This window comes from Sceloporus undulatus, chromosome 6 (assembly GCF_019175285.1).
Source record: "Sceloporus undulatus isolate JIND9_A2432 ecotype Alabama chromosome 6, SceUnd_v1.1, whole genome shotgun sequence".
In the NCBI taxonomy this organism is placed as follows: domain Eukaryota; kingdom Metazoa; phylum Chordata; class Lepidosauria; order Squamata; family Phrynosomatidae; genus Sceloporus; species Sceloporus undulatus.
The window spans coordinates 123,442,989-123,466,033 of record NC_056527.1 but is presented as its reverse complement, the minus strand read 5'-3'; the positions used below and the strand labels follow the sequence as shown (position 1 = coordinate 123,466,033).

Genomic DNA, 23,045 nt, shown 5'->3' with positions numbered 1-23,045 from the left:
GGTCACTTAGGAAATTCTTGAGACAGGACTAAATTGGTTTTAATCTAATCTCAAGTGTTTTCATTTCTACTTCCCCACACCGCTCCCCTTCTGAAAAACAAAAGTTAATAGTTGGTGCTGGAAAAAGAGGAAAGACATTATTATTTTTCAATTACCTTCAAGGATATAGACCAGTCAACTCCAACCACAAGCTATAAATATGCTGCATGTTGTTTCCTAACTGCAGTGCAGCTCAGTCTGCATTGGCTGCAAAAATCTTTCCTCGAGGCTGGTTTTCCCCTATTATTCCCAGTTGCCTATTAAGCAACAAGTTTTGCAAATGTGTCACTTGGAAAAGGAGAGAGGTGTCAGCCCACCCACCATCCCAGCCTTCTGCTGTTATCTCTCCTGGCCCTGATCTTCAAAGCATATACTAAACATATGAAATGACTCACAATGGCTAACATCCTGTTGGTTGCTCCCAAATACAGTAGACTTCTTCCATCAGCTGTTGAAGGGACAAACAATGTGGAAGTAAATCACATTGATTCAATGGGTCCACATTGATTTGGAACAATGTCTTTGCTTTTAACTGGTTTTTAAAAATCTGCACTTCCACTAAGGTTGCTCTCAGTTTTGCTTTCTTTTGTTGTATTGATGCTGCTTCTGGGTTTCTATCTTCTATTTTTGTATTTAAATGATTGCTAAAATGCCTTTTATTATAAGCGAGGAGTAGAGAGTGTCCTCCCCTGCCCCTAAATCCTGTAAGACTGCAGCTCCCATTACATCTAGCCAGCATGACCAGTGGCGATGGGTGTCGCAGTCAACATTCTGGCAACATCCAAATTGTTGTATGCAGCAGCATTCAAATGTGCTTCAGTAAGTAAACTGGGACTTTATACAGCGGGCGATCAGCACTTCTGACTATGATAATAGAATGGTACAGGCTTGATGAAACTTTCAACCCCAGTGCTATTCAAAATGGAGGTACATAGACTGCTGACAGTCAGCAAGACACTGAATGACAGTGAGCTGAAAGTTTCCAGGAAAGAAACAATGGGCACAAATATGATGCCAGATCCTGGAACACAGAGGGGAAAATCCTACTGATTCTCACCATCAGTGGCTTAAGAAGGATTGTATTTGGTGTGTGCCTTTTAAGTTGTTTCTAAACCTATTATGGGGTTTTCTAGGAATGTTTCTTCACAAGGGTTTGACACATCCATCCTCTGAGGCCGAGAGACTGTGACTTCCCTACATGGCTGAGCCGGGATTCAAACCCTGGTTCCAGAGTCATATTCCAACACTCGAACCACCACACCATGCTGAAGCATTACTATACACCATATTTCACACTGTTTTCATATGGCCAGGATGCATGACTAAACAAATAGAGAGCACATCCCCTTCTTCTGTTGCACACCTGAACTTGTAACTTGTCATCATTATTGATCTATCCTGTCTATTGGCTATATCAGCATCCTGTTTTGAGAGTTTTTGTTCACCCTGCAATGTCTCTGTGGAACGCAGATACACTGCAATAAAATGTGATGCACATGTTCAGTGGTGCAGTCTATACTTCACACAGGGCTTAGAAAAATTACTTTTTGGATTACACCTCAGAATGCTCCAGCCATCCTGATAGTAAGAGACTGGATGGTTTTTACTCCCCCAAAGTAACTTTTCCAAGCGCTGGTGTAAAATACAAATGCTGTCTCAGTCCCTGAACATGTTTATAAGGGAGACAGATAAGATGTATAGCATAACACAGTACATTTATTGGCTTTAAGGTTTAAGACCACTTTCAAGAAAAATGGTTCCAGCATTGAAGGCAACCTACTGAAGTTTAAATATAAACCCCAGCAAAATTGCTGCACTGAGTTTGATAGAAAAATAAGGGAGGGCAATGCAATCTAAGCCAAAGGGTTCTTAGACTGATCAGTGGTTCCAAAAAGGAGGGCAATGTAAACATGACAAACAAAGCAAGATCTCCTTTGAAGATGGAGACGTCAAAATGAAAGTTGATGTGCAAGTTCAGAACACAATAATTTGTGTTCACACTCAAGCTAGACACCCTGACCCATTTCTGCGAATGCTGGGAGCATCGGCTCTCTGAAATACTACACTACAACGATTGTCATCGTTTTGGTTGCATGTACGCATATGTAACTGGCAAGGAAAAAGACATCTGAGTCAGTGCTTACACAGATATTTTACAGACATGGTTGAAGCACTATCACAATATGCTGGGATAAGAGTTGACACAACGTTCATTAACTGCAGAGTTAGTGGTCTGAGAGCTGCCTTTTGAGCTCTCTTTCCCCTTTAATCTGGGTCAGCTTTCTAAAATGAATAGTTACATCAGATCTCTGGTGGTTTTAATTTCAAATGCTTAACTTTGATACATTACCCTTGATTTAACCAGATAGCAGACTGTTTACACAAAGGCCCAGCCTCTATGGAACTGCTTCCTTTCCCCATCTTCCCACCATATAATTGTATAAAGATCCACCCCACCCTCCCAGCCGGAAAGATTTAGTACAGTATCTCCACATATCCACAGCGTTACAGGTCTTGGCACACAACTAGCCATTCCTGGTGGATAACAGCATATTATTAATGCACAGTAACAAATGGCTATTTTGGGCATTAATTTTATAAATAGCAAAGCAATGCAAGGTATCACAATACACAGTTCTGTCCATTAGGCATAGTTATGTGTAGCTTAAAAGGCTGCCTTCACTTGAACCAATGAAAACAGCTGGATTTATGACCACCATTTAAACAATTTTCATTCTTTTAGGAAGGAGAGGCTATGATTCTGAAAAAAAACCTTTATTTTTTCCTTTCTTTTCTTTTTTGGGTAATGTAAGATCTTTGTGGCTGTACTTTAGGTGTGTCCATGCATATTTAAAGACCTTCAATTTCAAATCTAAGGATGGTCAACAAACAGCTCTGAGAGGACACAGGGTATCCAAATTGTATCAAAGACCCTGGGGTCCCTAATGGTCTAATGAAAATGTGGTAGGAAGTCTTCCTCACAGTTTTACTCACAGGAATAAGAAACAATTGTAAGACAGAGATGTAGTCCACATTTTTATGTGAAATTAATGCTTGGGTTCGCTTGTTGGTAGCTGGCACTGAGCTTGAAAAGTTACTTTTTGGAGTACAATTCCCAGCCTGCCAGATACACATGGACCTTCACAGGTACCATAACTGTCCTTTCTTTCTGTCCAAAATTTGTTATCTAGTGTGGTATACTTGTTCTATACATGGAAGTCCTATTTAGTTGCATGATTCTGGGAGCTGTTGTCTAAAAAAATAGTATTTCCAAGCTGTACATGGCACAAAAACGACAATACACTTATGCCTCTGGCTTTCACAATGATGGCTAGAGAAGCAAGCTCCCGCCCCACCAAAACGACATTAGTTGCTCATCTCTTTTCTAAGCTAATTCTCCAGAGCATCCTACTTGGAACCTAACTACTTGGCACTTTTGACCATCTAATACTGGATGCCTTTTTCATTTGCAAGCATCCAACTTGCTTTTGGCCTCCGGAGAGCGTAGAAGAGAAGGAGCAAGCACTTTAAAACATCAGCTCCAGCAGCCTGGGCAGGGTCGTGTCATTTCCATGTCAATAAAAGCCTCCATTCCCGCCACTGTTCTACATTAACTGCCATGACCAATGGAAGCTCAAAAGTGCAGGGATGCTTTTCTGTCTGTGATAGACAGGGCTGCTCTCCCAGCCCCAGCTGATGAGTGAAGGGAGTCAGAGGGCAAAGGCAGGCCGCTGGCCTTTGGTAACCCGGACCACAGACTGGTAAAGAGGCACGGTGGGAACGCAGGGAGAATGCATTCACAGGCTAATGACCATATCCAGCTTCACTAGTCTCTCCAGGAATGGAGAGACAACACAATCTAAGCCAAAGGGGTCTTAAATTGAGCAGTGGTTCCAAAACATAGCCTCGCCATCTTAGTTACTGGGAAAGAGCCCAGGTTTACTGGAACCATGGCCCAACAGGTATACACATGGCTGGATTTCTCTACACTTATGGTTGAGTGAGAAAGCCAGTGGTTTGAGTGTCAAACTATGACTCTGGAGACCAGGGTTCGATTCCCAGCTTGGCCATGATGCCCACTGGGTGACCTTGGGCAAGTCACATGCTGTCAAACTCAGAGGAAGGCAATAGCAAACCTCCTCTGAACAAATTCTGCCAAGAAAACCCCATTATAGGTTTGCCTTAGGATAGCCATTAAGTCGGAAATGACTTGAAGGGGCACAACACACGCACACAATGTTGGGTGACTAGAAACTAAACATCCACAGTGACTAGAGATGCCTGTTCAGGATCATCCCAGGTCTTGAGGTTTCAAGATCAAAACTTGAGACTCAGGGATGGCTAGTGATGATTTTATTAAGCATTACGCATTAGCATGGTGTAGTGGGTTGAGTGTTGTACTATGACTGGGGAGACCAGGATTCAAATCCTGGCTCTGCCAAGTAAATGCAGTGGGTGACCTCAGGAGGAAGGCAATGGCAAGCCTCCTTAGAACAAATCTTGGCAAGGAAACCCCATAATATGGTTTTAGCATTGCCATAAGTGGGAAATGACTTGAAGGCAAACAACAACAACAACAACACCTGATCACAGCTTGTCATTCAAGCTCGCATACACAAGCACACACAGAACCTATTTTCCTGCTTGGAAATTAAAACTTAGTTGGAGGAGATGTTCCCAGATGAAGGTGAAAGGAGGGGATTATTTCTTCTTAGGGAGAGGATGACATTTATCTGCTTCTGGGCAGAAGGTGAATGCAGAGCAAAGCAGAGGGTGAACCTTAGAGCCATGCCAATGGGGAAGCAAGGAGGAAGCTAAGTAAATCCACAACCCCCCTGGAGAGTCCTTGAATGCTGAAGCAACAAACCTATAAATCCTTGCAGATTGTAGCAAACTGCTGGATTACTAGCCAAGCTGAATATCTGCATACAGTCCTTTCTGCTTGCCTGGAAGTGAGCGCAGCAAAAGTGGAGAATTTGCACCATCAGCTCCCACATCATTGCACTAGCTCTCTTTCAAATTACTAAAACAGGTAGATTAAAAACCTGAAACCTTTTCCTACAACTCCAGGAATGTGTGTTTGTGTGATTTAAATCCTGCCCAGCCAGTGTGGCATAGTGGTTTGAGTGCTGGACTACAACACTGGAGACCAGGGTTCGGATCCCAGCTCGGCCATGAAACCCAGTGGGTGACTTTGAGTAAGTCACACACTCTCATCCTTAGGGAAGGCAATGGCAAAACCTCCTCTGAACAAACCCTGCCAAGAAAACCCCATGACAGGTTCGTCTTAGGGTTGCCGTAAGTCAAAATGACTTGAACGCACACAACAACAACAACAACAACAACAACAACCAGCATTCTTCAAAAACAAAGGACCACCTGGGCTTCAAGGTGAGCATAGATGTCTGGGTCAACTCTTCAGGTTGCCTAGGCAACAGGATGCTGCAACATCAGTCCTACCCCTGAGCTGGACCAGAACCAAATATTTCAAGATGCTTTTGAGCCCCCCCCCCCCCAAAAAAAAGAACCAACAGGTTGTGAGCAGAGACAACAGCATTTCCCACAGATGCCTCCCCCGCATAGCCGACGGCCACAATGCACAATAAAAACCCCTCTGTTCCTTCAAGGCAAGCCGGCCCCCACAGCCCCTGAGTGATGCTGCCGCTTTCTTCTTGCTTGAGCATGTTAATTAAGGGGAAACCCCATTTGATCACTGGGCTCTGTCAGGCTCAAATGTCTCTTTCATACCACATCACTACTACTTTTGTAACTCTAGGCAGAGGCCAGGTGCAGCAAGGCTCAGTCGAGGGAGGGCCCCTGAGACAACACACCAAGCACACCAGATCCTCCGCTAGCAGCTCTTCAACAAGATGCCCTCCTTCACTCCCCATCTCTAACAAATCTTTAATAAGCCAGATGATCTCTGTGGTCCTTTTGTGTTGGCTCCCATTGTGAAGAGAGACTCAAGAGACGCCTGGGGCAGTTCCAGGGCTCTGAGAAAAGCTGTGGCCTTTAATGGAGCCTCTGGTAATCACCAACAGTTTGCATCCAGGACATTTCCATAACAGTGAGGGAATGGCAGGACTCCTCTCTCTCATTCCCAGAGAAGGAGGGATGGGTGTGTGTGTCTGTGTGTGTGTGTAGCTGTGTGTGTGTAGCTGTGTGTTGGGGACTAGGGAAAGAAGGAAGATTCCAGAGTTCTGATGCTTTTCTTTTTTTAATGTGTGGGACCCATCACTATTTCTGCTGTCAAGAATCAGAGACAAAGGGCCCGTGCAGACAGGCCAAAATAAAGCTGCTTTGGAGGTATGCTCTTTAAATGATACATGTGTCCTAAGAGGTCGGAAGCCGCACCAAAGCCATGCTCCAGTGCTAAAGACTGGAGCACAGCTTTGGTGCAACTTCTGGCCTCTTAGGACACATGTATCATTTAAAGAGCATACCTCCAAAGAGACCCGAAGCAGCTTTATTTTGGCCTGTCTGCACGGGCCTTAAGTATAGGTAAGTCCATATCTTCTGAAGGTTGTGGCTCTGCTCCTGTGGCTGCTGGAAACTGTGCTCTTGAGGCTGCAAACCTGGCATGTCTTCTGGGCTCTCTATTGAAGCCTTCATTCTCTGGCTCAGAGTCCATCCCAACATCTTGGAGCCATGGCATGACACTTCCCTTTCCTTCTTCCACTGTGTTTGCTCTGTGTTATCAAGTTATAATGGGCTGAAAGCCAGTTCCCCCAAAGGTGCAAGGATCATGGACCCACTTTTATCCATACAAAGAGGCAGAGCTAGGAAAAGTTACTTTTTTCCTTTACTACACTTCCAAATGCCATTGATGGCTGGGGAATTCTGAGAGCAGTGGAGCAGGGGGGAAAGAAGTAACTTTCCCAAACTCTAGAGATAACTGATCCAGGGCAAAGGAGCAGGCTATCGCTGCAATTTGTGGCTGGATGCACATACTTCAATGACAGAGAAACTGAAATAGCGATGATTAATGGGGAACCGCAAAGCCCTGGACCATGCTGCATCCCTCAAGGGATTTGGAAGAGAGTGTCTTTTAATACCCCACGCCTGGGGCTGTAACACGAGATTTTCAGCCTGGGACCCACACTGCGGAGTGTGCCGCCGGGGCGAGGGAGACCCAACGCCAGATATGGGATGGGGGCACACCCCTGCCAGAAACGTTACGTAAGAGTTTTGAAACAAGCCTGAAAATTGCAGGCATGATGTAATGTCCAAATACTCTCTGCTGCACTTCTGACAATGTGTGTGTGTGTTCCTGTGTTTTAACCATAGCTTTGAAGCTGAATTAAATCCCAAAGTTTAGTCTGGCATGCTAGGCCAGATGGCAAAACTCAACAGGTTCTTAGGGCGGTTATTAGCTTTCCAAAGATGTGGGAATGCGGCAGGAGAAGGGATGGGGGCGAGTGGGGAGAAAGCAACCCAACCCCGCCATGTGCCCAAACCCAATTTTGTGTGAAGGGGATGAAAAAGAAGATAATTTATTGGTAGGAAAATTGGGGAGAGAGGGGGAGAATGGGAGGAAGGAGCAGTACAGATTAACCTTTAGTCTTTTGGTATTCAGCCAGGGCTTCAATACCTTGCATTGATGAGGAAAGGGGTTTTGCATGCAAATGGCCCTGTGCCAGACTAGAGCCATCTGAATGTTAAAAAGAAAAAGAAGGGGAGGGAAGAAAGGGGGGAAGGGGGAAAAAAAGAAGAAGAAGACTTCACTACCCTTCTGCATCCAGAGGGTCCTCACAAAACAGTGCAAACTGCTGTTATTTGCCAGGGCCCAGGATTGCAATAATGCAGCCAACAAAGAGATGCAGCGAACAATAAAGAGCTGAATGGCTGAGATCAGCAGGTCCCTTTGCCGGTTGCCTTGGAAACCCCCACCAGGGCTTACTAAAGGTATTTCCTGAAGAAAAAGCACACACATGCCCAACAGCTCCGCTAATCCCAACAGGAAGCGCTTACTGGGCCTCTGGGGATTGGCCTCTTTCTCTAAGGATGGGTGGCTGGGAAGGGAAGCATCCCCCTTGCTCCCCTCCCTTGGCCTTTCCTCCAGGATGGCTAGGATCCCTTTGCTGGGCAGGAGATGCTCAAAGGGTGCCACGCCAATCCCCAGTTTGCAAAGTCTCCCATTCCTATGCATCGCGTTCCCTCTCACGCACACAAGCGCAACCTCTGTTTCTTGTTACACTATTCCATCCCGGCGGAGGGCAGGCAACCCCCTTCCCCTCGGTCTCTCTCACAAAACAACCCCCCCTTCCCAAAATCGTAACATGGATGCGTTCCAGACCAGTCTGCTTTATGCACGCCGGCTTCTGCCAAACATTAAGGAAGGGAAGTGGTTTGACACACCAGGGAGAGAGAGAGAGAGAGAGCTTGTGCAAAAAACAGGAGCCGTCTGTCCTCAAGTGCAACCAGAAATTGAGAAGGGCCGGAGCAGGGGGGGATGGACTGAATTACGTTGGGAAAGGGTCAGCCGCTCAAAAAATTGGGGTTGGATGGGATCAAGCAAGAGGACTTGAGGAAGGCGGCTTCCCATGTGTCAGAGCTTTGGAAAGGTACTTGTTTTTGGCCTACAGTTTCCAGAATCCGTCAGCTAGTATGGTGTCTAATGGACATTAAATTTCCTTGACTTTGAAAATCTACCAGTGACCGCATGACCGCATGGACAAAGCAGGAGGTGCCAGCCCTACCGTCCGAATTAAGACCAGAAACAGAAAATCATAGAATCATAGAGTTGGAAGAGACTGCAAGGGCCATCCAGTCCAACCCCATTCTGCCATGCAGGAAATCCAAATCAAAGCATCCCCAACAGATGGCAATCCAGCCTCTGTTTAAAAACCTCCAAGGAAGGAGACTCCACCATCCTCCACGGAGGAAGTGTGTTCCACTGTCAAACAGTCCTTACTCTCAGGAAGTTCCTCCTAATGTTGAGCTGGAATTTCTTTCCCTGGAGCTTGAGTCCATTGTTCTGGGTCCTGTTCTCTGGAGCAGCAGAAAACAAGCTTGCTCCCTCCTCAATATGACATCCCTTCAAGTATTGAAACAGGGCTACCATATCACCTCTTAACCTTCTCTTTTCCAGGCTAAACATACGCAGTTCCCTACGGCGTTCCTCATAGGGCATGGTTTCCAGACCCTTCACTATTTTGGTTGCCCTCTTTTGGACACACTCCAGTTTCTCAATGTCCTTTTTAAATTATGATGCCCAAAAGTGGACACAATATTCCAGGTGGGGCTTGACCAGAGCAGAATAGATTTGGACTATTACTTCCCTTGATCTAGACACTATACTTCTATTGATGCAGCCTAAAATTGCACTGACCTTTTTAGCTGCCGCATGACTAACATCTTCAATCTGATGAAGACGCCAATGTGACTTCGAAAGCTTGCGACATGTAATTGTGCATTTTGGTTGCCCCGACAAAAATATCATTAGTTTTCGGTGGGGTTTTCAGGTTATGTGGCCTTGTTCTAGAAGAGTTTGTTCCTGACGTTTTGTCAGCATCTGTTATTTTTGTTACAATAAAAATGGTAAACTACATACAGTAGTTCCAGGACCCTGGGAAGCCCTATTATATACAATGGGGTAGTAAAACCTCTTATATAATAGCTAAAGATCCCTAAAGTTTTACAGCCAGATTAGAGAGAAAGGGACAGTGTAATCCTTTCTAATCTGACAATGATCTACTAATTGATTTCTAATTAGTCAAATTGACTAATTTGTCAATTTTGGTTTCTCTTGACTTCTCATTTTCCCACACTCTTAGGTTTGTCCCTTTCTATTTCCAGATCAACTTCTTACTTTATATAAAGGGAGTCTGAATAAATATTTGTGCACGTTTTCCAACACGCTTCCTATGTGCATTTTTGCAAGCAATTTCTCTTAACGTAGTGCATTTTTGTATGTTATTTTTCCTGATATATACATTTCTGTTTCCTTTCGTATATATTCCTGTGTCGTTTGAAATGGAAAAACGCCAGCGCAGAATTGTGAGGAATGTGAGTAGGGAAGGAAAACTGCTCTGGTTTGTGTATTGGTTCCGGAAAGACAGGTTTGCATTTGACTGCAATCTGACTGAACGTCCCCCACATCTCTAGAGTTATCTGGGGATAAAATCCAGCTGAGAGGAAGCTTATTAACAGCAGAAAGTATGCCAGCCACCACACAGTCTCAAATTTCCAGTCCAGGAGAAATATTTACTATGCAGGGACTGTAAATATAACACCCCCCCCTGTTCCAGCTCCCCACCTGGCATATGCCTATGGCACAGAAACCAGCTGGCACAAGTCCATACTTAGACCCACTAAAGCCATACTGAAATAAAGAGGAGAAAGAAAGGGGGCATTCCTTCTCTTTCTTTCTCTTAATGGGAAAATATAACAGGAAGAGGAATATAGTGATATTATAAGAATTCACATTTATATAAAAGGCCTCATACTGTATTTTAAAAAAGGGCCCATGGCAATTTAAATTTTCTACAAGGCACAAGGATTCTTCAACAGAGAGGAGTTGATGTGCAAAATGTTCCCTGAAACAATGCTTCTTAAGTGAAGTCGAAGGCTTTCATGGCCGGCATCCATAGTTTTTTGTGGGTTTTTCGGGCTCTGTGGCCATGTTCTAGAAGAGTTTATTCCTGACGTTTCGCCAGCATCTGTGGCTGGTGTCTTCAGAGAACTCTCTTCCATGCCAGCGTTCTCTGAAGATGCCAGCCACAGATGCTGGCGAAACGTCAGGAATCTCTTCTAGAACCTGGCCACCTAGCCCAAAAAAAACAATGCTTTCTTAAGCTTTCTTAATGCGATGGACCAGCAAGTCCCCCACCCCCCATCAAGGGACCTGCACCATATTTGTGCCCATTGACTCCAGTTGTTTCTTCTCCTCCTGAAAACTCTCCAGGGACTGGCAGCCAATGGCTCACTTAATAGTAGCAATGCCTTGAAATTTTTCTGACTTGGAGGATTCCTTTCCAGTTTATTCTGGATTCAGGTGTTTCCAAAGCCTACCTGTGCTTTACACACATATTACCCCCCCTCCCACGCATGAACACTGGTTGGCCTGCAGACCTTCCTAAGGATCAGATTTCTAAAGCCTGACTAGCGCATGGTGTCAGTGCTGGCCCAGGCAGGCTCACACTAGAGAGCTAGAGAACCCTTTCTTGTTGTTGTTTGCAAGAGTTCAGCCAGGAATGCTGGGATACTATGAATGCAATGCCTCCACGTCCCTGCCCCCATGTCCCAGGGGAAAAGGGGGTTGTAAAAACATTGCCCCAGCTGCTAAGCATGATCTCTGACCTCTGGGCTGTTTGGCAACTGCTTCTCCTCCCCACATCTCCCCTCTCCCCTGACCACATCCTAGTAATTAATCACAGCATCAAAAGCAAATCAGTAACCGATGCTCTCTGGCCTTCGGCCCAGCTGATGATTGGAGCATAGATCCTTCCATGCTCCACTACCATCACTCTGTGGCCAAATGTTGTAGTGGGCTACTGAAGCTTAGAAGGACCCAAGCCCATCACTACATTGACCTAACTCTTTAGAGAAGTGGAGAGATTCGTGGGGACATACCAGTTGGAATCTTGTTGGTGTGCTATACTAGCAGGTGTACTTTTCCTCCCCATAGTTATGAAATGATTGCAAAGGTTGATGTTGTTGTTGCTGCTGCATGCCTTCAAGAGGCAGCCAGTTCAGTTTTATGCCTATAGCTCCCAAACAGCATTGCCAGAGTGAAAATTGGAGAGGATTCCCGTACCTTAACGTTTGTGTAGACGGGGGAATTTCAGCAGGTATTATTTGTTATCTGGTTCTGTGACAAGCAATATCTGCTGGAAAAACCCTGTTTCACACATCTCCGATTTGCACAACCCTACTCCCAGATGTTTGCATTTGGCAAGGCAGCAGCTTCTCCCCAGGAGGATGGCCAACTTTTCCACCAGCCTCTGCAGCTGTGCAAAAGCTTTGATATGCAGATATCAGCAAAATACTACCCTAACCTCCCTGCTGGAAAGAAAGAAAGAAAGAAAGAAAAGTTTCACTTGCTGATTTCTGCATATCAAGTTGCTATTGTGCTTTAACAGCTTAACAGTTAAAGACACCAAGCTTTGACTAGTTTGTAGCTCTTTGTTTTTGTTGTTCTGTATCTTCAAGTTGTTTGTGACTTATGGCAATAAATCAGGGGAAACTGTCAGGTAATCTGCTAAACCTTCTCCAAATTACTTTTGGTTATGTGTTGTCGTTGTGTGTGCCTCCAAGTCATTTTGGACTTATGGTGACTCTAAGGTGAACCTATCATGGGGTTTTCTTGGCAAGTTTCTTCAGAGGGAGGTTGCCATTGCCATCCTCTGAGGCCGAGAGAGTGTGACTTGCTCAAGATCACTAGTTGGATTTTTATTCTAGAGCAGAGATTTGAATCCTGGTCTCCAGACTTGTAGTCCAACACTCAAACCAATCCACCACGCTTTTGGTTATACTCCCACAATAATTACTTAAAATGTTCTGCTATATAACAATTTGGAATTATGGAAACTATATTTAATTGCCTTCATATGATCCTTCCTTAGTGTTTTTAACGATATCTCTCCCCCCCCCCCATACACTTTTTTAACAGTAATCTCTTTATGTGCATAGCACTGACAGGTAGATAAGCATTGATTTCCACATGCCTTGCTTTATCTGAATGCTCAAGGTTCTAATTTAAAGCTTGACCTCTCTTCAGATTAGAATCCAAATAACCCAGGCATGTGAAAAATCAACGTTTGGGTCCACTTGCTGCAACCATGCGCACAACAGATTCACGTTATTCTCACATGCCTAGCTTATCTCGACTCTCGGCGTCTTTCTTTAAATATACTTTGAATCTTCAGATTAGGACCTCAAGAATCCAAACACATAATTGTTGGCTTTAGATCAAAGGGGTGGAAGCAGAAGCAGAAAGGAGATGCAAGCTTACTCTTGATTATTTAGTGATTTCAGTCCAATAAAAATAAATTCCTGGTTTCAAAACTCTAAACAACCTCATTCTGCCTGAATCATGTTTCAGAGACGGCATTGGAACCAAATGTCCTTTAAAAAGAGGGGGAAAATGAGAGACGAGGTTCTCTAGCATCCAAATGCTACAGATATCAGGTTCTGTTTGCATGGAATTGCGGTCAATGAAGCATAACACTGTGACTGTCATAGACAATTATGGCCCATAGTAGTACATGGCTGGGCACTGACATCATGTTGCATCAGTCTCTAATAAAGCATCTACTATGTGCTATTAGCTCCGCTGGAGACAAAAATGCAAGCCAAGCCCAACACGTCAGCAAGTTTGCTAAATATTTGGGCCAGTAATTCCATATGGCACAGAGAAACCACAGGAGGTGCCAGGCTTCGATGGGAGGGAGATGGAGCTGGGGAGAACTCAGCCACCTCCTCATTTAAGAGCAACGCAGGACCTGATTGTCTCAAAACAAATGCAGTTTGAATAGAACCTAAATTTGGAAACAGATTTGCACTCGCTGACCTGTCGGAAAGTTTCCTTTTCTGGAATAACAGTACAGGTTGCGTCCGGATAAGGGAGACCCAACCTGTACTTCCCTTTTCTGCATTTCAGTCAAGAGGCGGCACTAAATAATGCTATAGTTTTGCCACTCAAGTCTTCTGCCAAAATACTCCAACAGTCATTTCTTGACAACTGCAAAATGTTAGCATCATACCATTCCAGCTATACGACTACAGTACAAAATCTACCAAAGAAAGCTGACCCCATGTTGGTGAGTCCAGTCTTTCTGTCCTAACAAGTTATACCAGTATATGTCACTAGATTCTTCATTTGCAATTCTAACTACAAGCATACCTCACTTAGTGAAGCAGACATGCTCCTGGGCATCGCTTCTTTAACAGAAACTTAGGTACCAATGGCAAAAACAACATGAAAAGAATAGAGACAGTTTCTTAGACGAACAAAAAGAAGAGCAGTTCAATATGTCCCAGCTATTTTTTTAAAATTCAACTTTAGCAATATGCACACATGAAATGAAACAACTAGGTCAGATAAGCCTTCTATAAGTAAATAACAACATTTTGAACCTTCTAGAGAACACTTGAAGGCTTCTTCCAAAATGCATCAAGGGATTTTCTTTCTTTCACCAGCTTCCACTTTTCTTATAATTTCAATTCTGATAGCCAAACTTATAGATCTTTTTCTTGTTTTTTTCCATTCTGGTCATGGCTCATGAAAGAGGCTTATCCATTATTATTATTATTATTATTATTATCATCATCATCATCATCCATTCTCCCTTTTTCTCTCTGTTTTGCTCAGATGCTCAGTATGGGCTTCTGGAGTTACATGCTGTTTAACTAATTTGTCCAAGGCTGGCACACATGGCTTATAGTGGAAAGAGCTAAAGAAGAATCTCATTCTTTCTCATATGAAACTTATTGCACTGTTTACTGAAGACTCACAGCTGCAACCCAACACCAAACCCCTGTCTTTCTCCAGCCTACTTTCACCATCCTCAATGGTGTCAATGCTGCTAAACCGCTTCCAGGTAGACAAGAGGATGAGGAAGAAATGGTGGGGCCGGACATAAAAAGACTTTGTAAAAAGGAGCTTCTTTGCCAGAGGCTTTGTTAACTGAGGTATGCCTGCTGTAGCTTCTGCCCACTCCATTTTAAAATCCAGCCACTGATCCAGGGTCAATTGAATATTCATTCCATGTTAATATACAAAGGGATCTTGCACTGCCTTTGAGACTAACTGTGCAAAAGAAGTTGTAGCATGAGCTTTCATAGCATCTTTCCCCAGATGCTGCCTATGAAAGTTCATGCTACCAACTTCTTTTGCAGTTAGTCTCAAAGGTGCTACAAGATCCCTTTGCATGTTGGTATTCCAGAGTAACACAGCCATGTCTCTGAATTCTTGTTCCATGTTAATATTTGGGTACAGTTGTTTAAAGCTCCTATGACAAAGAGCACCAAATCACCTAGACACATGAGCCCCCGCTCCCCATCATCAGGAAACATAATCCAACCACACCAGCCACCAAGAGGTATTTCTGCATTATCTGGCCACCTTTTTCAAAAGAAGAAATTATTCCATCCTAGATGCTACAACACAATTTGAATGACCTACTGAGGCAATGGCTCAACATATCGCAGCCGCAAATCCACAGCCCAACTTATCCCACGAAGAAGGATAGAGAGAAAATGCCTTCAGCCAAAGTATACTTTGCAATACCTGAACCATATTCTATACATAGGGCAACAGTTCACCAAGGCACACGGTCCTTTTGCCTTCAAAGAACATAGAATTGCATCCCAAGCTTTAAAAATAAGTAGCTGTGTGTCTAAACATCATTTCAGAAATGGGGCATTTAAAAAGAAGGGAAATGGATAATAGGATCTCTCTCAGATCTTACTGTTTTCATCACAGGGCTTATAAACTGAGCCACACACCTCCGTCATTTCAAATGTTGTATTCATTCACAACACATTTGTACATGCACACAATACAAAAGAGACATATTTACACCCGAGCATCCCTTCTGAGCTATTTCAGTTTCGTGGCAAGACATTGCTCCACTAAGCTTCCTCCAATTCACCAACAGCACGGAAATGCAAAGGTGAAGACCAAAACCATATCCATACCCAGCAATGAAAGAAAAATACTTGTGCTTTTTACCTTGCTCTGGCAGGGTTTGCGCTGGTCTTGCAGAGGTCAGTGTGGCTGTGACCAGCACAGCCCAAAGAATGAGGCACTTCCACGTAAACATCCCAGTTCTCCAGCTACTGGTTGGCAACTGTGCTCCTAGACTCCATGAGGGCTTCGACTTTGGGTACCTTTTAGCAAATGGAAGGAAAGTCTGTTGCTTGGTTCTCCTCAGCCGCTTGTTCTCCAGAGTACAGGCATTTGAACACTGTTGATGAAGGGGAGAAAAGAGAATTAATGGACAGTCTCAGTGAATTAATCAACAATCTGTCAGGACTATATAGTGTTTACTAGAATAGGTTGTCACAGTTACATACAGTACCTTGAATCGTTCTGACACAAAAACTTTAATCCATCCATCCATTTTTGTTTCTTGTTGTATGGCCTCAAGTCATTTCCGACTTACTGCAGCCCTAATGTGACCCTTTCATGGGGTTTTCTTGGCAAGTTTCATCAGACAGGGTTTGCCATTGCCATCCTCTGAGGCTGAGAGACTGTGACTTGCCTAAAGTTACCCCTGGTTAGTTTACATGGCCGAACCGGGATTCAAACTCTAGCTTCCAGAGTCATAGTCCAACACTGAAACTACTACACATGCTGCACTTATTCTCACTTCTGAATATTTTCTAAGTTGACTGTGGCTACCTACTATTTGTCTATTTTGTTTGCAATGGCATATTTACGCATGGAATCACCTGATATTTCAGCCTTCAAGTGATAGGCATGCATCCATAAAAGAGCCCTAAGTCTCCCACCATGGAAAGTTCATTTGTGTATCTTTTCAAAGACACTTTGAAAGCGAAGATACTTCTGAAGAAACAGCTTCTTTCAGAAAGTGTTTGGAAACCCTTGCAAACCCATTGTACAACTGCTCTCATGTGTCTTTCCCATACTCACAGAGCTGGACTGAAACTTGTTTTCCATGTTCTCCAAATGTCTGGTTATATACCTATCTAATAGCCATGTTGCTATTTTTGGCTGTTGCTGATTTCTTCTATCTGGTGTAATTATGTAGCAACCAGATGCTTGTCTTTTGTTGAAGATGAAACATTCTCTTTAAAAAATTAAAAGTAACATGACTCTCAGTCATCCTTAGGACCAACTTGCTCGTTGCCTCCATCCTCTTAATCACAAAATGCTTTTCAGAAGGGTCATAGTAATTCAAAAATTGGGAACCTTTACTTAAATGCCCACCAAGAAGAAAGGAATTCATTCTCATTTACTTCCACCTCCAGAGAACACAATTCCAGAGACAGGAAGCACATTTTTCCAGGGGGCACAAGCAACCCAGTATTAATCACAGCCCTCCTACAGATCTAACATTAAACTATCATCTAATAATACATATACAAGCAACAGCCACCCTCTCTCTGGCTTTTGCAATCCCCTACTACTCCTTCTCTCCTAATACAGAGAACAGAAGCATTCACTTCCTGGTCTAAACTAATAGGAGTTTCTTGTTACATTCAAATGTATGCCATTGTTTATGATCCTGGCATGTTTCAACAAACCCAGGATTTCAAATGCTACCTCTGAACATTAATTCATTTCCAGTGCTCATTATGGTGGTTTTGAAATTAAAGCTGCCATGGTATGAAAAGTTAAGTTGTCACTTGTTTGCATTGCTGCTTGCTATTGGATTACAGTGGTACCCCGGGTTACGAATTTAATTCGTTCCGCCGCCGCTTTCGTAACCCGAAAATCTTCGCAAGCCGAAAAACCCATAGGCGCTAATAGCGAAAGCCGCGATTTCGTGCGAAAAAGCGCCGAAAAGCACCAAAAATTTTTTCGTAACCCGAAATAACCTTCGTAACCCGGAACAGTTTTTTTCAATGGATTTTTTTCGTAACCCGGAAATTTCGTAAGGCGGCGCATTCGTATCCCGGGGTACCACTGTACTTCCTATTACCTAAAAATCCTAGGACTGATAAGAGAATGGCATGACATTGTCCTGGCCAACATACCCCAATAATAATTCAAAGAGTACCTTTGCCTGCTGGTATAACAGATCTTGCTAGTTTGGAATGAATTAATCTATGGATTACCATGTAGCAAACAATCCAATATTAATTCAAAGGTCATGGAAGTTAAAGCAGTATCAAACCACATTATTTCTGCAGTGCAGATGCAGTCTGCCATAAGCCACTAAAGGAGTCCAAAGGATTAAAAAGTACAGTGGACCATTGGTATCTGCTGGGTTTTGGTTCCAGGTCCTCTGGGTGGATGTTCAAGTCCCATTAAATAGAGTGGATAATAAAATGGTGTCCCTTTTATAAAATGGCAAAATCAAGGTGTGTGTGTGTGTGTACTGAATACTTTCAAGCTGTGGATGCTTGAAACTGTGGATGAAGAATCCATGGATGCAGAGGACGAACTGTACTGTACTTTACCTGGCACCAGAAAGATATAACAATGTGTTGCTAAGCAAGTCTCCTTGAGGAGTCAATTCCAGAAATGAAGTCACTACTGCAGCTAGTTAATTTTAGAGTCTGGACATCTTATTGCCAAAGCAGGACCTTTTGGGTGGTTAGATATATTATGTCACTTGCAAGTCAGCCCTGATGCATTTGGGGGCTTTCTTGATCATTCTGATAAGCAGAGCTCTGGATATGTGACCCAAGGTCCTGCCCCATTGGCACCACTGAATAGGGCACCACTCAAATGCCCTTTCCTTGACTGCCATCTGGCTCAACTCTGTGGTCAGTCAAATGTAGTGATTCCCAAACCTTGGTCTTCCAGATGTTCTGGACTTCAGCTCCCAGAAGTTCTAACCATTGGTCAATCTGTCTAGGGCTTCTATGAGTTGAAGTCCAAAACACCCAGAGGAGCAAAATTTGGGAATCATTGGTCTAATGCCTTTGGGGGGTACCCAGGTTCCATTGCCATCCTTATAAGGGCACTGCGTTGGTGGAAAACCAGCCAGGCAGAAGCTATTCATAGCTGGATGTCCGACAAAACCCCCCTTGGTTATCGACAGCCATGGCGCCTAGGATTTGTGTACTGACCCAGACAGTTAAACAAACGTCGGCACCAGACTTTGAGCAGGAGAGGAGCCACGTGGCCTGGAAAGCACATTTTTAAAATAGTTCACCAAATATTATCAAACATATTGCTAAGGAGCGAAATACCCGGCTGAAGAGTCCTTGGCATTTTCGGGACTTGGTCACCCGCAGCTCCGAAGGGCCTTGTTTATCAGGCGCACAGGTCATTCAAGACAGCCTAATGGGAAATGTTTCTTGTGACTAAGGCCCTTTTTGAGAAGAAACGTGTTGAGTAGAAAGGGAGGGAGGGAAAGATTAGTGGAGCTTGGGGCGGGCATGAGCTTGAGCTGGCTCCGAATCCTAAATTCTTTCCCCCTGAAACACCTAAAGGATGGCTCAGGAAAGAGTCATGGGGAAGCCTGTCCCGGCCTCCTGAAGTGCCCAGTTAATATTTCCAGCATGAATCTGAAGGACAAGTCACGCGCGGTGATGTGTCTGTCCTTTAGACAACACTGAAAAAGAGGCGCTGAAGTAGCGTCAGCAGAAAACTATCCAGTTCTGCAGCCAAAGTGCACTGAGAGTTTTGGAGCAGGAGAAGGGGAAAGGGGGGGCCTGGATAAGCCACAGCCTTCCTTGTGACGCATGGAACCAAAAAGAAAAAGGTTCTTTGTTGACTGTAACCAAAATACCCTCCGCCACCCTCCCCAAAGTGGCAATGAACCCAGTATTTTGAACTCTGTTCAGAGGAGATTAACAGGGAAAAGAAGGAACAGGCAAAATAAAGAGGCTTCCTTAATCAAATAGATTTTCAGGATAATCCTACAGGTGTCCATTCAGAGGTTCTGCTCAGTTTGATACAATTTACTCCTGGGTCTGTGTAGAGCCAGTGTGTTGTAATGGTTTGGGTCTTGGACTAGGAGATCAGGATTTGAATCTCTGCTGAGCCATGGGTGGCCTTGGGCAAGTCACATTCTTAGAGGAAGGCAATGGTAAAAACCTCTCTGAACAAATGCTGCCAAGAAAACCCCACAGCAAGAGCAACAGCATGTACGTTTCCATACCTGTTATCAGTGAACTCCGCGTTCTCTAAGTGGTTTGCAATCTGTAAGCCAAGCGCCCTCAACAAGCTGGGTACTCATTTTACTGACCTACGAAAGGATGGAAGGCTGAATCAACCTTGGAGCCTTGGGACTGAACTCACAATGTTGTGGTTGCAGTACTGGCATTTAACTACTGTGGCACCAGGGCTCTCTATGACAGATTTGCCTTAGGGTCATCATAAATCAGAAACAACTTGAAGGTACACAACAAGTGTAGGATTTCAGCCTATTAAAGTGTGCATGAGGCCCATCACTTGAAGATCTAAGTCAACACAAGCATTAAGTAACAAGTGAGAGGGCATTTCCTGCAGGTGCCACTGGACAGAGCCCCAGAGTAGTGTAGTGGGATTTAAGTAAAGACCAGGGATTGAATCCCCACTTGGCCATGAAAACCCATTGGATGACCTTGGGCAATTCATGCTCTCTCATCCACAGAGGAAGACAACAGCAAACCTCCTCTGAACAAATCTTGCCAAGGACACACTACAGTGGGTTCACCATAAACTGGAGCTGACTTGGCATAACAGCAACAACAACCAACTAGAGGAAGAATGGGGATCATGAGGCTCATAGGGTCCCCATTATTGCTTGAAGATCCCCAGGCAGTCTTCTGTTCCCCCAGTGGCCAGCAAACTTGCCTATGGGAAGCCTGCCACAAAAACATCAGTATACCCTTGGCACCTCATGCTTCCCAGCATCTAAGAGGGGCACTGGAACTGGAGATCATACACATGCATCCTGACAAGCTCCCTGTATGTTAATGCCACGTTCATTCACTGTGCTTCAAACATCTCACAACAGCTTTAGGGTTAGTGTCTTGGGCTGCATCCGCACTGCAGAAATAATTCACTTTGACACCACTTTAACTGCCATGACTCAATGCACCAGAATTCTGGGAGCTGTAGTTTTGTGAGACATGTAGCCCTCTCTCTCAGTGACCTCCAGTGCCACAACAAATTAAAACCCCCAGAATTCCATAGCATTGAGCCATGGCAGTTAAAGTGGTGTTAAACTGTATTACAGTATTTCTGCAGTGTGGATGCAGCCTTAGTTGATGATTTGGGAGCTTTAGTCAATTCAATCCATAGACACTTTGTATATGAAGATAATGCATAATTTTGTTTTGTTTTTATATATGTATATACAAAGTGCCTGCAGTCTGTTGTGTGCTTTCAAGTTGTTTCCACCCCTACTACAGGCCCACAATAGAGTGACTTAAAATCAATAGGGAAGTGTTTAAGGCTGTGCCAATAATACTGTCAGTTCTGACAGTGCTGTTTTACTGCCAGCATCAAACAGTGCTCTTGGTCTCATGTAGCCTATATCCTGATCTAACCCACTGACTAGTTAGGTCAAGGTCCAACCAGTTAGCAAGCTCTGCACTCCAAGAAGGTACAGTATTGCTAACCAGTTTTTCCACAAGACATGAAATATGGGGGTACAATTTTGTGCTGCTACCAAGCTGTTCCCATTGGGAACAAAGGTGTCACCCATCCCACCCCAAATAGGCCACATAGGAGCAAATACGGCACATGAAAAAGAAACACAGAAATCCTTCATTTTCTTGCTTTCCAGCCTGCCCAGCCCAAGGGGCAAGTGAACGTGAAGGATGCTTGTGGGAGCATAATGGTGCAGCTCTTCTCAGTATTGACACAGTTTTTATATAAACCTGAACAGCACCGCCGTTCATTTCACAAGGCTGGAACGCAAACAGAGCTGCCCTTCAATTCCTTCCTTCCCGTGTGGGAACCTGCCTGCCGCTTACCTCCAGCTTCCTTTGCCGCCCCCTCCTACCCCACCTCAGCACATCCTCCCGGTTACAAGGCTTCAACTGTTCAAGAGACATTTTAGAAGGCTGCTTTGACCACATGCCACCACAGCCTTTTCCTCCTTCCTCCATGTGGCCCGTCGGGATTCATGCCCATCCACTGGCACGTGGACAGGGTACCAGGCCATCTCCAAATACACACATCCCCCATGTGTATAAATTCCCATAAATCATGCCATTTCCAGAACATCCCACTCCATACACCGGAAATTGCTGAAGAACACTAGCATTACTGTATACTAGTACTGTACTTGCCAATGTGGCCCACAGCACCATGCAGAAGAAAAGGTCCATGAGGGGAGAGACCTTCAAATAGGCCTTGATGAAAACACACTGAAGTTTGCATTGTGCTCCTTGGCCCTGTACAACACAAATACAAAGAGCAGATATGGAGCATAAAACTGTAGACTAGAATCATAGAGTTGGAAGAGACCACAAGGGCCATCCAGTCCAACCCCATTCTGCCATGCAGGAACGCTCCATCAAAGCATCCCCTCTGACAGATGGCCATCCAGCCTCTGCTTAAAGACCTCCAAGCAGGGAGACTCTACCACTCTCCGAGGGAGTGACTACAAAGACATTGCCATGTTAGTCTGCAAAACCAGTGTACAAAAGGATCTTTTAGCACCTTTGAAACTAAATGTAAGAGGGAAGTTGGCAGCATGAGCTTTCGTAGACTTTGAGTTGACACCCTTGTAGGCTACTCAAAGTCTAAAAAAGCTCATGCTACCAACATTAGTCTCAAAGATGCTACAAGATCCCTTTGCGTTATGTAGACTACATAAAACACCCTACCCAAACATCCCATCCCGTTTTGAGGCCCTATATTGGGAGAAAGATGGATAATAATAATAATAATAATAATAATATTGCTGTAAGGCAGGGCAGGGCTGGAGTTGGGGGCAACAGGAACAGAAGTGGGGTTGATGCTCCTGTGGTCACCTACTGTACCTGGTCCACTTTCAATGTCCCATCTGTTTGCAGGTAGAGTGGAACCCTTTAAATCTGTGCCAAAAAATCCATTTTGGGGAGAGGAATGTGTTAGAGAGGCAGAATCCTCTCCTGGGCAAATGGAAGGGTTATGAAATCATTGTTGTATTTCTGATGCAGCTATAGCCTTAGAGCAGCTTCAGTCAGGGTACAGCTGCTCAATACATTGCAACGGTGTGTATGTTTTTCACGAGGATTTCACCATTGTGGGTGTAAAACTAAAGCACCTCATTGCACACATATATTAGGAAGCACTTCTCTTTTCTTTGCACTGGTAATTTTTCTTCTCAAAACGATACAGAAATTTTGATTTACATCTGCACACATCCCTACATAAGGTGGAAAGCAATGGCAGGAGAGGAGAGAGTTTGCAAAACAGTGAGAAGCAACTCCTGCAATAACTT

At 44.2% G+C, this 23,045-nt stretch overlaps 1 protein-coding gene across 3 annotated transcripts in view; it reads right to left on the bottom strand.

The window, feature by feature from the left end:
- FGFR1 (fibroblast growth factor receptor 1) overlaps positions 1 to 23,045 on the bottom strand; it is a 77,944-nt gene that overhangs the window by 38,726 nt on the left and 16,173 nt on the right. For all 3 annotated transcript variants that reach the window (XM_042476235.1, XM_042476233.1, XM_042476234.1), the window contains exon 2: positions 15,716 to 15,950. In XM_042476235.1, the coding sequence (XP_042332169.1) occupies positions 15,716 to 15,806 (91 nt within the window). In that variant the 5' untranslated portion in view covers positions 15,807 to 15,950. The remainder of the gene's footprint in view (positions 1 to 15,715; positions 15,951 to 23,045) is intronic.